Source organism: Hemiscyllium ocellatum, chromosome 10 (genome assembly GCF_020745735.1).
Source record: "Hemiscyllium ocellatum isolate sHemOce1 chromosome 10, sHemOce1.pat.X.cur, whole genome shotgun sequence".
Taxonomy (NCBI): domain Eukaryota; kingdom Metazoa; phylum Chordata; class Chondrichthyes; order Orectolobiformes; family Hemiscylliidae; genus Hemiscyllium; species Hemiscyllium ocellatum.
Genome location: NC_083410.1, coordinates 11,473,370 through 11,487,297, shown reverse-complemented (window position 1 = coordinate 11,487,297; position 13,928 = coordinate 11,473,370). Strand labels below are relative to the sequence as shown.

General features: G+C 39.1%; 1 protein-coding gene across 1 annotated transcript in view; it reads right to left on the bottom strand.

The window, feature by feature from the left end:
* Window positions 1–13,928, bottom strand: part of nrbp1 (nuclear receptor binding protein 1) — a 110,069-nt gene that overhangs the window by 62,617 nt on the left and 33,524 nt on the right. The window contains exon 6 of the mRNA XM_060831249.1: window positions 10,237–10,331. Within this exon, the coding sequence (XP_060687232.1) occupies window positions 10,237–10,331 (95 nt within the window). The remainder of the gene's footprint in view (window positions 1–10,236; window positions 10,332–13,928) is intronic.

Here is a 13,928-nt window from a genome sequence, read left to right as displayed (position 1 = left end):
ACATTTTTTGACATTCAATTGCTTTACCACCGCTGAATCCCTCACAACAATATCTGGTGGGTCACCAGAATCTGAAATGGGCTAGCATTGGTGTAAGATGGCTACAACAGCAGGTCAGAGACTCGTAATTTTATACGAAGTAACTCACCTCCTTACTCCACAAAACTGTCCACAATCTACAAGAACAAGTCAGGAGTGTAATGGAATGAAATACCCCTCACCTTTGGTATATGAATAGGAAGGGTTTGGAGGTGGCAGGTGGGACTAGATTGTGTTGGGATATCTGGTTGCCATGCTGTACATCTCTATAATGAAGAATGACATCAAATTAACTAAGAAAACACAATGCTGTGAAGATTATTAGATAATCAGAAGACGAGGAAAATACTCACTTGGGTGGACACATTAGAATAAGAGAAATCTGGCAAAAAAGTAACAAACACACAGTTTGTGCTTCTACAAATATGATAAAGAAAGTAAGTAGCCAAAGTAAGCAACGGTCACATAGAAAATGAGACTGATGAATTGACAATGAAAAACAAATGGAGAATAATGCAATTGAATGTGTGGCTCAGGAGTATTTTAGATTTCTGCCTCACTGGGATTGTTTCCAGGAATGTTGGGACTTGTGCAAATGGGATGGTCTGCATTTGAAACAAAATGGGACCATCATCCTTGTGGGTAGATTTATCAATGCTGTTGGGAGGAGTTTAAATTAGTTTATTAAGGGCAAGGGACTCTAATAGGGACACAGCATAATATAGTAAGAATGGAGGGAATTCAGCCTTGCTGTGATTCAAGGGAATAAGGAGAGATTGGACAGCCTCTACTTTAATATTAGGAGTATTATAGAGAAGACAGATGAGTTAAGGACGCAGATTAATATGTGGAAAGGAGACATTGCTGCCAACACAGACATGGTTGACAGAGGGGCAGGACTGACAACTCAAAATTATGTTAGGGTCTTCAGACAAGACAGGGCAGGGTGTTGAAGTGTTGGTGATATCGCATTATTAATTAATGAGTCAGTTATTGCAGTAGCGAGGGATGATACCTTGGGAGGGTCCTCAAATGAGGCTTTGTGGATAGAGCTTAGGAATAAAAAGGGGCAGTGATATTGTCAAATAGTCAGCAGGGAACAGATATGCAGATAATTCACTGATGTGTGACAAAAACATTAGAGTCATTATATTCGGGGATTTCCACTTTCCACACATTAATTGTGGTAGTCATAGTGTAAAGGGTTGAGAGACGATAGATTTCTTGAACTGTATTCTGGAGGGATTTATGTTATGTTACCCCCAGGTAAAAACAATGACTGCAGATGCTGGAAACCAGATTCTGGATCAGTGATGCTGGAAGAGCACAGCAGTTCAGGCAGCATCTAAAGTACAGCGAAATCGACATTTCGGGCAAAAGCATCAGGAATATACCCAGAAGATCCAACAAGGGAGACAATTCTGGTTCTGATTTAGCAGGTGGTTAAGGTGGCATTTATGACAATGTGACAAAATTGGTGAGCATTTTTGTGACAATGTCAACAGCACCATTATGTTCAAGGAAAGAGATAGTCTATAGAAAAGGATTTGGATTTGCGTGGGTGGGTTAAGTGGTGGGGACGGACTTCCTGCTTCGGAAAATTTACAATAGAATAGCCAGGGTGATCAAAAAGGAAATGGGGAATGTACAGGTCCAACATGTTCCCTTTAGGGTGAAATGTTGGAGCAACAAGCCCAGAGAACTCTGGCCGTCTATGAACATTTAGGATTGTGTAAGAAGGAAAAGAGAGGCTTTTAGTAAGTACAAAGGGAGCAAGTGAACAGACGACCTAAAAAAAGAGTACAGAAAGTGCAAGGGGAATCTTAAGAAAGCAATTAGGAGACCAAAGAGGGGACATGAAGAAACACTGGTGGGTAAAGTTAAGGAGAATCCCATGATATCCTGTATAGGAGAAGAGAATAATTAGGGAATAAATAGGGCCCATTTGGGAACACTGAGGTGTCTACGTGTGAAATCAGAGGACAATAATAAGGCTTCAGTACTTTACTGGTCTTCACTTAGATGCAGGATGTAGGTACAGAAGTAGGAAGATGCACTAAGATGTTCTTCAACAGAATGACACAGGGAATGGGAAGACATTGGAGGCTTTGGCAGATTTCAAAGTGGACAAAACCCCAGCTCGGTTTGGAAGACAAGGGAGGAAATTATAGGCTCTAAACCAAAATTTTAAATTCCTGTCTGGCCAAGGGGAGCTGCCAGAGGGCTGGAGAATAGCTACTGTGGTTCCACTTTAACAGTGTGAGGGGGGTAAACCAAAGAGCTATAGACAAGTGAGTCTGACAAGTGATTGACAAACTATTGGAGAAAATCCTGAAGGAGCGAGTCAACGCATCTCCAAGGACAAGAATATAGACTGCATAGTTAATAAGTTGGTAGATGACACCAAAATTGGTACCATAGCAGACAGTACAGAAGGTTTTCTAAGAGTATAGCCGGATCTTGAACAACTGGGCCAAGGAGCTGAGAAATGGCAGATGGCATTTAATTTGGATAAGTGCAGGATATTGTCTTCTGGTAAGGCAAGCCAAAACAGGACCTACAAGTTAACATTAGGGCCCTGGGGACTGTTGTCAGGCAGAGACACCTAGGGATGCAGCTACATAGTTCCTTGAAAGTGGCGTCACAGGTGGACAGACTGTAGTAGTATTTGGCACGCTTGCCTTCATTAATCAAAGCAGTTGGAATGTCATATTACAGCTATACAAGAAGTTGGTAAGGCCACATTTGGAATATTGCATACTGTTATTGACTAAGCCAAACCTCTCAAAACATTCTTAAGCAGGCAGTCCAAACCATAAGTTGGTAATTTGTTTCGATAAGTGTATAGTGAACATAATCTAGCTAACTTACTCCAGGTAAACTACCAGGTTTTAGAACAGACAAAAATTTATTCACACACTTATGCAATGAAACACAAAGGACAGAATAAAGAATCCCCACAGAACTCAGTCTATCCAAATTAGACTTAATTATGCAGTTCTGAATATATACAACAGTCCCAATAAGCAACCCCCCCCTTAAAAAAAAGTAACAATGGAACAGGTTGAAGTTAGAAGGGCAGAAGGAGAGAGAGAGAACCTGATTCCACATAGTTGAATTCCTAACTAGTTCTGGACTGAACTACTCCACTCACAAGCTGACCACACCCCATTCTTTATACAGGTCACTTCAAAAACATGACCACTTTGGCCTGAAGTCTCACCTATTTACATATAATCAAAAAGGCCTCTCAAAACCCTTTAATCTCTGTACGAAACCAGTCTAATCTAAACCGGAGCTGTTTCTGACCCCTCTGATAAAAGGATAAGGACAAAAGTATCCTTAAGAAAAGGAACAATTTTTAGAAAACAAAGGGACTAGCTTTGTGACTGTACTATGCTGGTGAATAAACTGGAAAGGGAGTGAAGATTTCCAGGGATATTAGTGAGACTGGAAGGTTTCAGTTATAAAGAAGGCTGGATAGGCTAAGACTTTTTTTCCCTGGAGCATAGGAGGTTGAGGGGTGAACTTAAAAAATCATGAGGTGCATAGATAAGGTAAATTGAGATGGTCTTTTCCGCAAAAGTAGAGGAGTCCAAAACTAGAGGGCATAGGTTTAAGGTGAGAGGGGAAAAGATTTAAAAAGGGACCTGAGGGGCAACTTTTTCACACGAGATGGTGTGTTTATGGAACAAGATTTCAGTGGAAGTGGTGGAGGCTTACACAATTGCAACGTTTGAAAGACATTTGGACAGGCACATGAGAAGAAGAGTTGAGGGGAATATGGGCCAAATGCAGGCAAATAGGAATAGTTCAATGTAGGAAACCTGGTCTGCATGGACAAGTTGGGTTGAAAGGTCTGTTTCTGTGCTGTATGACTCTATGGCTCTGTGACTTCAAACAGTTAAGTACTGACATTATATTTCCAAATCAGGGTGGTGAATGGCTTGGAAGGGATCTTGCAAATGGTGGTGTTCCCATGTATCGGCTGCACTCATCCCTCTAGTTGGAACTGTTCATGGGTTTGGAAGGTGCTGTCTATGCAGCTTTGGTAAATTTCTGCAGTGCATCTTGTGGTGGAGGGAGTAGATGTCTGTGGACGTAGCGTCAATCAAGCAAGTTGCTTTGTCCTGGATAGAGTCCAAGCTTGTGTTGTTGCCGAGCTGCGTCAATAAAAATATACGTTTGTGAGATGGGCAGATCAGGAGCAAACAATTCAACCCTGATAAGCATGAGGTGGTGTACTTTGGAAGAAGTAACAAGATAATGGATTACTTGATAAATGGCAGTACACTAGGAAGCTCAAAGGAATACTCAGATTTTGGAATGCTACCCTCAGATCCCTGGAGGCAACATGATACATTAATACGGTGATTAAGGGGCATAATTTTAGGGTGAAGGGAAAAAAGGCTTAGAGGAAATTAGAGGAAATCTTTTTGACTGAGAGGGGATGTGGAACGCACTGTCTGGGAGGGCAATACAGGCAGGAAACCTCAAAAACGTAAATAAATATATGGAAAAGCACTTGGAAGGTCATAACATTGAAGGCTATGGGCCACGTGCTGCAAAGTTGTTAGTGTAGATTGATCAATGATGGGCCAAAGGGCCTCTTTTATGCTGCATGACTATGACTAAGTAAATACTCCAGACTTCAAACAAGAATTTTGCATCTGTGTTCACAGAATGTCTTCTGTCTTTCCCTAAGAATAGTAGGGAAATCAAAAGAGAAAGAACTTAAAACACATCAGAGAAAAATGCACCAAGAAAACTAAAAGGGAATAAAGACCAAAAAGGTCTCCTATACTTGATAGTCTACATTCTTCAAATATATATCTGCAGAGATAGCGGATAGACTGGTTGTAAAGTTCTAAAATTTCAAAGTGTCACAGCAGAATATAAAATTGTAAATGTAGCGCCACCATTGAATGAAAGAGAGAACCTAAAGGTCAGTTAGCATGTAATTTGCAAATGCTGAAATGTTTCATTTTAGTTATGGTAGGATGATCAGAAATTCATAAAATCATGTTAACACTGTACAAAAGATAAACCATGTTTAAAGGTTTGATTCATGTTCTTGACAGCGTAACAATCAGGATAGATAAAAAGGATACCAGGGATGTGGTGTATTTGAATTTCCAAAAGGCATTCAATAAAAGTTATCATACAAAATGGTTCCAAGATAAGAATCATGTTGCTGGGGTATTAGTTTAGCATGGAGAGAGGATGGACTAAACAACAGGAAACCTATCTTTCCTATCTATTCCTGCTAGTGAACAGACCTCTGAGGTCTGTGTGCGGTACCAGTCCCTGGAACTGGAAGTCAAAGCATTGGCATGTGGAATGTCCAAATTTTGCAGCTGCACATGCAACAGCGGATAAATGGGTCATCTCGAGGTTCATAAACTCTAACAAGAGGAGTGTTGCGGTGCTGAAGCCTCGTTGTTGACTATATTAATGATCTGGATGAAATGATGCAGAGGTGCTGGTGTTGGACCAGGGTGGACAAAGTTAGAAGTCACATGATACCAGGATATAGTCCAACAGGTTTACTTGAAATCACAAGCTTTCGGAGTGCTGCTCCTTCATCAGGTGAAGTTGTAAAAATTTGGCAGATGAGAACAACATGAGAAAATGCGATCTTGATCACTATGGTAGAAATAATGAAAGAACAACATACTATTTAAAATGAAGACAGACTGTAAAATGTTGCACAACAATGTCAGATTTTGCAGATGAATCATGAAGTTCAACATGGAGGTACTAGTTGTAATTAGGAAGGCAAATAAAATGTCAGGTTTTATTGCAAAAGGCATGGAGTATAAAAGTAAGGAAATCTTGCTGCAAATGTCCAGGCCATTGGTGAAACTGTCATCAATAGTACAATATTAGACTGACTTTCTAATTTAAAAGAATCTACTTGCTTTTGAGGAAGTTCAGAAGGCTCAGTAATTTGATTCCTGGGTGGAAGGGGTTGACTTAAGAGGAAAGATTGTAAGCTCAGTGTGCTCAATCATTGGAGTGTAGAAGAATATGAGGTTAGATTATTGAAACAAAAGATTTAACATGTCTTGACAGGGTAGATACCAAGACAAAGTCTCCTTATGAGAGCAATCTGAAACTGATAGGCACAAATTAAATAGAAATGAGGACGAACTTCCTTCTCTAGAGGGTGATGGCCTTCGGGATTCTCCACCCCAGAAGACAGTTTAGGCTAGAAATAGAAAATGTTCAAGGTTGAGATCAACAGATTTTTCTCCACAAGGGATTTATGGGCTATGATTTAGAGGAGCTGGTGTGGACAAAGTTAAAAATAAAGGAAATAGCAGCAGTAGGCCTTATGTTGGTATGATACAAAGCTGATATTCCGATCAAGGTCTTTGTCCAGAACAAATCAGGATGAATCGATTCAACAGCAATAGGGCATCTGTAAATTCTGGCAGCTGCATTTGCTACGAAGATTTTTGTCAAGAAAAAAAAAAGCACAGCAAGGTTATGCATCCTAAACAATGAACTTGTCTGAACATGAAATTCTCACCTCCAGCCTCTTTTGTCGATGCTATACAAAACTGAGTCTGTTCATTTTTACTTAAAAACAAAAGCTTCATAACTGCTATCCACATTGACACTGTATTTACTATCACTTTTGTAGAATTCCTTACTCCTTCACTGCCCTTATTTCCTAGGACTTATTGCATCTTCTACTTATCAAACCATCATGTCTCAATTTAAGTGATGTAGTTATAAATGTTACAATCTCAGTAATGATGCACAAATGAAAAAGATGTGAGAAAACCACCTCACATATTGAGGCAAACATACTGTTTAGACTGAAGTCCGAGGACAACATGTACTAAACAATGAACTAAACAAATGAAGATCCTTTAAAACATGTTCTTATGTCAATGTGTATATGCATGCACCATGCAAAAATAAAAAAAGTCAAATAAGCAATTATGATTCTACTGCTCCTTTGAAAGGCAAGTGATCTAGTAATTCAAAGAATTACTTGGAGCATGAAGATGGTGCAAAGATACAACAAAAGCTATATTTAAATAATACTTCCAAACATTCAAGGTTATAACCTACAAAAAGATGTTTAGTCATAGTTTGTATTAGTTTTATCTTCTTTAAAGCACAATGATAGGATTCTAAAGGAACAGCTGACACAAATATCAGTTTCTTTCCAACACCAACCATGCCCCCACAAAGCCACATCAGTGTTTTTGAATTTGACCAAGCAGACTTGTTTTGGGGTGAAAGCGGTATAAGAAATTATCCTCTTTGGGTTGAACAACCAGGTGTGAGCATAATCAAATCCCACAGGCAAAATACTGGGGATGTGTATATTAAACCATATAATAACTAGATATTTAGAAAAAAGATCTGATTAACAAAACCAACATGGATTTATAAAAGAGAAATCATGTCTGACAAATCTGCTGAGATTTTTTTTTTGAGTGTAACGAGCAGAACACACAAGGGAAATGAGTGGATACAATTTGTTTCTATTTTCTGAAGGATTTCAATAAGATGCCACACAAGAGATTAATAGCAAAATATTAAAATAGGGTAAAATATTTAGGTAAATTAAAAATTGGCTAATGGACAAAAAAACTGGCTGAAAGTAGGGGTTACCTTAAGGATCAATGTTTTGGTCCCATCTGTTCATAATTTATATGAATGATTTGACGCAAGTACCAAATATAAAGATCTGAGTTTGCTGATGCCACAAGACTAGATTGGAAGGAAAGTTGGAGGAGGATGCAAAACAGCATCAGGGGAATTTAAACTGGCTGAGTTGGCAATTTATTAAATGGTGAAAGATTGGAAAGTGTTGATGCCCTGATTAAGTTTATGTGCAGCAAGCAATTAGGGAAGCAGATTTTTTGCTGGCCATTACCGTGACTGGATTTGAGCATAAGAACAAAAGAAGTTTTGCTGCAAACGTAAAAAGCTTTCAAGAGACTGCACTTGAAGTATGATGTATAGTTTTTCTCTTTATTCAAGAAAGAATATTCCAGATACAGTGTTACAATAGTTCAGACTTATGCCAGAGATGACAGGATTATCCTTGAGGAGAGGCGTAGGAGACTAGGTCTACATTTGAGAGTTTATAAAAATTAGACATGACCTCACAAAAGCATACCAAGTTCTTCCAGTCCTCAAAAGGGCAGATACAAGAAGGATGTTTCCCCATGATTGGGATGCCTAGAATCAGAGGACATAGTGTCAAATGAAAGGGTGGACTAAGTCATACTGAGGTGAAGTGGACTTTACTCACAGAAAGGGTGGTGACCTTCAAATGCCTGTCACCAAAAGGTTTGTGGAAATTCAAATCAGCATATCTTCAAGGGACAGCTTGATAAATTTCCTCTTATAAAAATCATGAGATGAAAGGATAATATGATAAAATGACATAGAAACAGAAGAACAGCAATAAACTACATGAATAGTAGAGTGGACCTGACGGTTGAACAGTCTATTCCTATACCTAGTTCCTGTGTCACGCCCAAGCCTCTGGACGCATGAACTACAGCAATTTGCATATCAGCTGTGTTCAGGAGTCAAGACTTGGTGAAGGCTCACAATAGATGATCTTAAGAGCAAAAGTACTTGCTAATGCAGGTGGCTATGCAAAAGCTATACCTATCTAATACATGCTGACTGTAACAGTAACAGATCCTAGAGATGGTCAATCAGTTGTTTTCTGTTCAAAAAATGGCACACACTTATTTAAGCATTTGATTTTATTTTTGAACCTGAACAACTGAAATTTATTGGAGGAAAAACAAGAGATGCCTATGCAACAGGTGCCATCTGACCTTTCCTAAATATTTAAATGGTTAAGATTTAGACTATAATTCTACACAGGAAAGTGAAATTCCCAATGAAAAACAAAGTTGGCAAAACCATGTATTCGGCAAAGAGGCACATGGCAATGCACTTCAGTCAACAAGCCAGACAGCTGAAAAGTCCACACTGCAGTTACCAAGTAGAAAATATTGAGCAACTGGCAACTGGAGTGTAAAACATAAGCTGGGCCATGAAAAGTGAACTGTTTGCATTACTAACTTTGATGTTTAAATGGACAATATTATGATTTTCCCTCAAGGTCTTGGGCAATCTGAAGGAACATGCACAAATGTATAATTGAGCCATGCATAAAATGCAATGCACCATTTTCACTCACTCCCATTATAATGATGTCCTGATTGAACTGTACATATAAAATATAGCAAAGAATCAGTAATTATCCTCACAAAAGGTCACTTTGACTTTAACCTAAAATTAGTCATATCATGACTTTTGCTGCAAATGCCCACTCTCCATCATAACTAATTCAGTTTTTCCTTCTCTTCCGCTCTAAGCACATGGCTTACCACCAATATGCAAAGTCACTTAAATTATGCAAAAAAAATGCATTTCAGACAACTTGCAATCTCCATTTAAAACAACTGCTGTGGAGAAGTTAAGAAACAGATATTTGAATAGACATTCAGTACAGGCAGGAGGGGAAAAAGAAAACTCTCTCACCAAGTTTTAAGTAACCAAAATAAAGCTCAAGAAAGAAACGCAGATTTAAACTGCAGACTTGCAAGTAGATCCAAATTAGCATCTTCTCTGAGCAGCTGTAATACATACAGCCACATGGACCACAAAGATCTTCAGTTCAACTCCAGGTTTGTGCTACGTTAATGGAGTAAAGACAGCAGCACAAAGTGTCATGACCAAGTTGAAGCAGGAGTGAACACTTCATAATGTCCTCTCTTCATAAAATTGTCTGCTGACATTGATTTGGCTCACACAAAACGGCCTCTGACAATATTCTCAAATTTTGAATGCACCTGTGTAAATTTCAAGTATACAACACTGAAGGTAGAAGCAGTAAAAGCAGCCATTGAACTGCCCATCCATCAACGTATGCTCAAAATATGAAGAGGCCAAGTGCTGTTGGTGTGTCTGCGACACACATGCTGTTGTTGCACAATTGTGACAACTGTTAAGTGCACTTGCGAAAAATTGCTTTCATAATTTTTTCATTATAATGTTGTTCATCAGTTAACTTCAAATATAGTGATCTGTAAATTTGAGTTTAAAAAATAGCCTGATGGGCCAAATCAATTTCAGGTTTTTAATAAACTTTTATTTTGCTATAAATGTTCAACACATATCAATAAATGGTTTTCTTATACTTACCAGATCCAATTTTTATGAGACCATTATGCTGGATGAATATGGTGTCACAAGTCAGGTTTCCATGGATTATTGGAGGATCACAAGAGTGGAGGTAGCTGATAAATAAAACCGTATTCAATAAACTGAGCAAACTGGCAGTTTCTTTAGACATGTATAGCATTTTAATAATTAAAGTTTTACTCAACAGAATAACAGTCATACAATTAAAGACAAAAAATATACATTTAGGTCAATGGGGAAGAGATGTACAGTATTCATAATTTCTAAACTATTTAAATGTGCTTCAAAATATTTCAATTTTCACAAATTTGATACTGCTCTGCCATCAGGTGGTTTAACAAGTTCAACAACCGAGCAGCTGGCCACTTCCAGGTCCAACCAATACTCACAATTGCTTCTTGCAAGGAAAAGTTGAGGACTACCCAACTACAACTTGGTAATTTTCACACCTTCTTGAAGGTACCACAAGTGGTCTCCAGACAGCAATTCACTCCATATGCATCAGGAACTGAACAAAACAACTTGCATTTCTATAGTGTGCTAATATTCAGTACAATGGTGTTACCAAAGAACCCCAAATTACATTGCACCTGTCAGATACAAAAAAAGACTAATTCTGAATAGGTACATTGGAAAGAAACTAAATCAAACAAAATATTCAAAGTGAACAAGTACAAATGGATTTTGCAGTCCCTAATTACTTTTGGAGAAGGCAAACAATTTTTGTCCTAACAGATGGATGATCTTTCCAACTTAAGTGTGCTGGACAATCAAAAATGTTACATGATTCAAAATTGTACATTGTTTAGATTAAATTAATGCTGTGAAATTGTTTCTGGAAGCATTTCAAAGAGTTATCTATTGGGCTGATTACATTATACTGGAGCACAAATCACAGTCAAAACAGAAATCAAAAAAATAACAGACAGCATGAAAATATCATCCAAGGTCATTAAAAAGGTACCTTCTGGAATCTTAAGCTCATTCTACTTGGACAGAAGGAAAATCATGAAAGGGGGAAATATATAATGAAGCAGAATGCTGACAGCAAATGGCTCACTGTTTTACAGGAAGATTACTTAATTTATTTAAATAATTTGAGATAAGGCATTGCTTCCATTCTTGTTTTGATCTATGAATACATAGCATATATAAATGAAAAAGGATAAAATTTTTGAAGCTTTACTTAGATGGGTGAAACATGTCAAGAACACCAATGAAGTATTTGATTAATATTCTTTCAGAACTTGTGCATTTCCACTAGTTTAACTATTTAATAGTTTATGACTATTGCATGTGTCCCCTATACTCAAGTAAAATGACAAAATCAATATTTTTAGACAGATTTCTTTATACAAGGAACTAATTACCCCCACATAACCAGACTGCATGTCACAGAAAAGACTCTTCGTTTCTATTAGCATTTTCAAAAGGACAAGAAACACATTAGCCACCATCTGGTCCTCTGCAAACTCTGGTTCTACGAAGCTTAGGTTTTCAATTAGCTAAATTTCTCTTTACTCTTCATGGATGAGTTCCATATGGGACTAGTTTTTAGGGAGCATTAAGCTGTCCAGTTTCACAATATCATCATTTAAACAGTTATTTTCCACTAATTCAGTTGAGAAAGTGAGGACTGCAGATGCTGGAGATCAGAGCTGAAAAATGTGTTGCTGGAAAAGCGCAGCAGGTCAGGCAGCAAAGGAGCAGGAGAATCAACGTTTTGGGCATAGGCTCTTCTTCAGGAATGAGGAGGGTGTGCCAAGCAGGCTAAAATAAAAAGGTAAGGAGGAGGGACTTGGGGGAGACCTCATCTTCCGCCTAGGAACCCTTCAAATCACAAGGGATGAATGCTGGATTTCTCCACCTTGCTCATTTCCCCTCCCCCCACACCCCACACCTTTTCTCAGTCCCAACCCTCAGACTCAGCACCGCCTTCTTGACCTGCAATCTTCTTCCCGACCTCTCCACCCTCAACCCCTCCCCGGCCTATCACCCTCACCTTAACCTCCTTCCACCTATCGCATTCCCAACGCCCGTCCCTGCTCTCTATCTTTTATCTTAGCCTGCTTGGCACACCTTCCTCATTCCTGAAGAAGGGCTTATGCCTGAAATGTCGATTCTCCTGTTCCTTTGATGCTGCCTGACCTGCTGCACTAATTCAGTTATGACCATCATGATACATAAGTTAATGCCAGCAAAACTCTGCTTTATATTAGGCAAAAGTGAGGACCGTAGATGCTGGAGATCAGAGTCAAGATTAGTGCTGGAAAAGCACAGCAGGTCAAGCAGGAAAATTGACGTTTCGGGCAAATGCCCTTCATCAGGAATGAGGCATTCCACCCTTCACCTTAAATTTATGTCCCCATGTAACACTCTGTTGTACCCGGTGAAAAAGGCTCTGACTGTCCACTCTATCTATTCCCCTGATCATCTTATAAACCTCTATCAAGCCACCCCTCATCCTTTGCCATTCCAATGAGAAAAGGCCTAGCACTCTCAACCTATCCTCCTACAAGCTACTCTCCATTCTTATGCAACATCCTGGTAAATCTCCTCTGCACCCTCTCCAATGCCTCCACATCTTTCCTAAAATGAAGCAACCAGAACTGCACACAGTACTCCAAATGTGGCCTTACCAGGACACCCGTACCAATCAACCCCGCCGCCCCGTGGCCAAATATTTCAACTCCCCTCCCACTGTCGAGGACATGCAGGTCCTGGGCCTCCTCCACCACCACTCTCTCACTACCTGATGCCTGAAGGAAGAATGCCTCATCTTCCATCTCAGAACACTTCAACCCCAGGGCATCAATGTGGATTTCACAAGTTTCATTTCCTCTCCCACCCACCTTACCCCAGTTCCAACCTGCGAGCTCAGCACCATCCTCATGACCTGCCCTACCTGCCAATCTTCCTTCCCAGCTATCCGCTCCACCCTCCTCTCTAACTTATCACCTTCATCCCCAAATCCACCCACCTATTACACTCTTAACTACCTTCTCTGCAGCTCCACCTGCCTCCCAATTATCTCTCCATCCAAGATGCTCCCTGCCTCATTCCTGATGAAGGGTTTTTGCCCGAAACATTGATTTTCCTGCTCCTTGGATGTTGCCTGACCTGCTGTGCTTTTCCAGCACCACTCTAATCTTGACTCTGCTTTCTATTAGCCAAGTCCAAATAGACGCACAGTCTTCAACTCCAATTGCTAAAAATGTGCTGCATCTTCTTTAAAGATGACCTTTAAATTAACTAATTTTAGTATGACAATTTTAGATGGTTAAACTAGCTAAATTAAACTAGTTAACCTTAAAATACAGAACTTCAGACTTTGTCATGAATAATGTTTAAAAATCTGAAATTCATTTCAAAAGGTTATTTCATTATGATCTCAATAAACAATTATAATCATGCAATCATGTCTTTTTCAGTAGCATTTGAACATAGACAAATCTTTCATTTTGAAAGCTATTTTACCGGATTAGAATGTCACTGATAAGGAGAACATTGTGTATCCAACCCCAATTCCCCTTGAAGATATTCCAGTGTACAACCTTCTTAAACCATCACAGTTTGTGTGGTACAAATACATCCACTGTGCTGTTTGGTAGTTCAGGTTCAGCAACAGATAAGGAATAGCAATATTGTTTCAAGTAAGGATGCTATGTACCTTGAAGGGGAACTGACAAGTA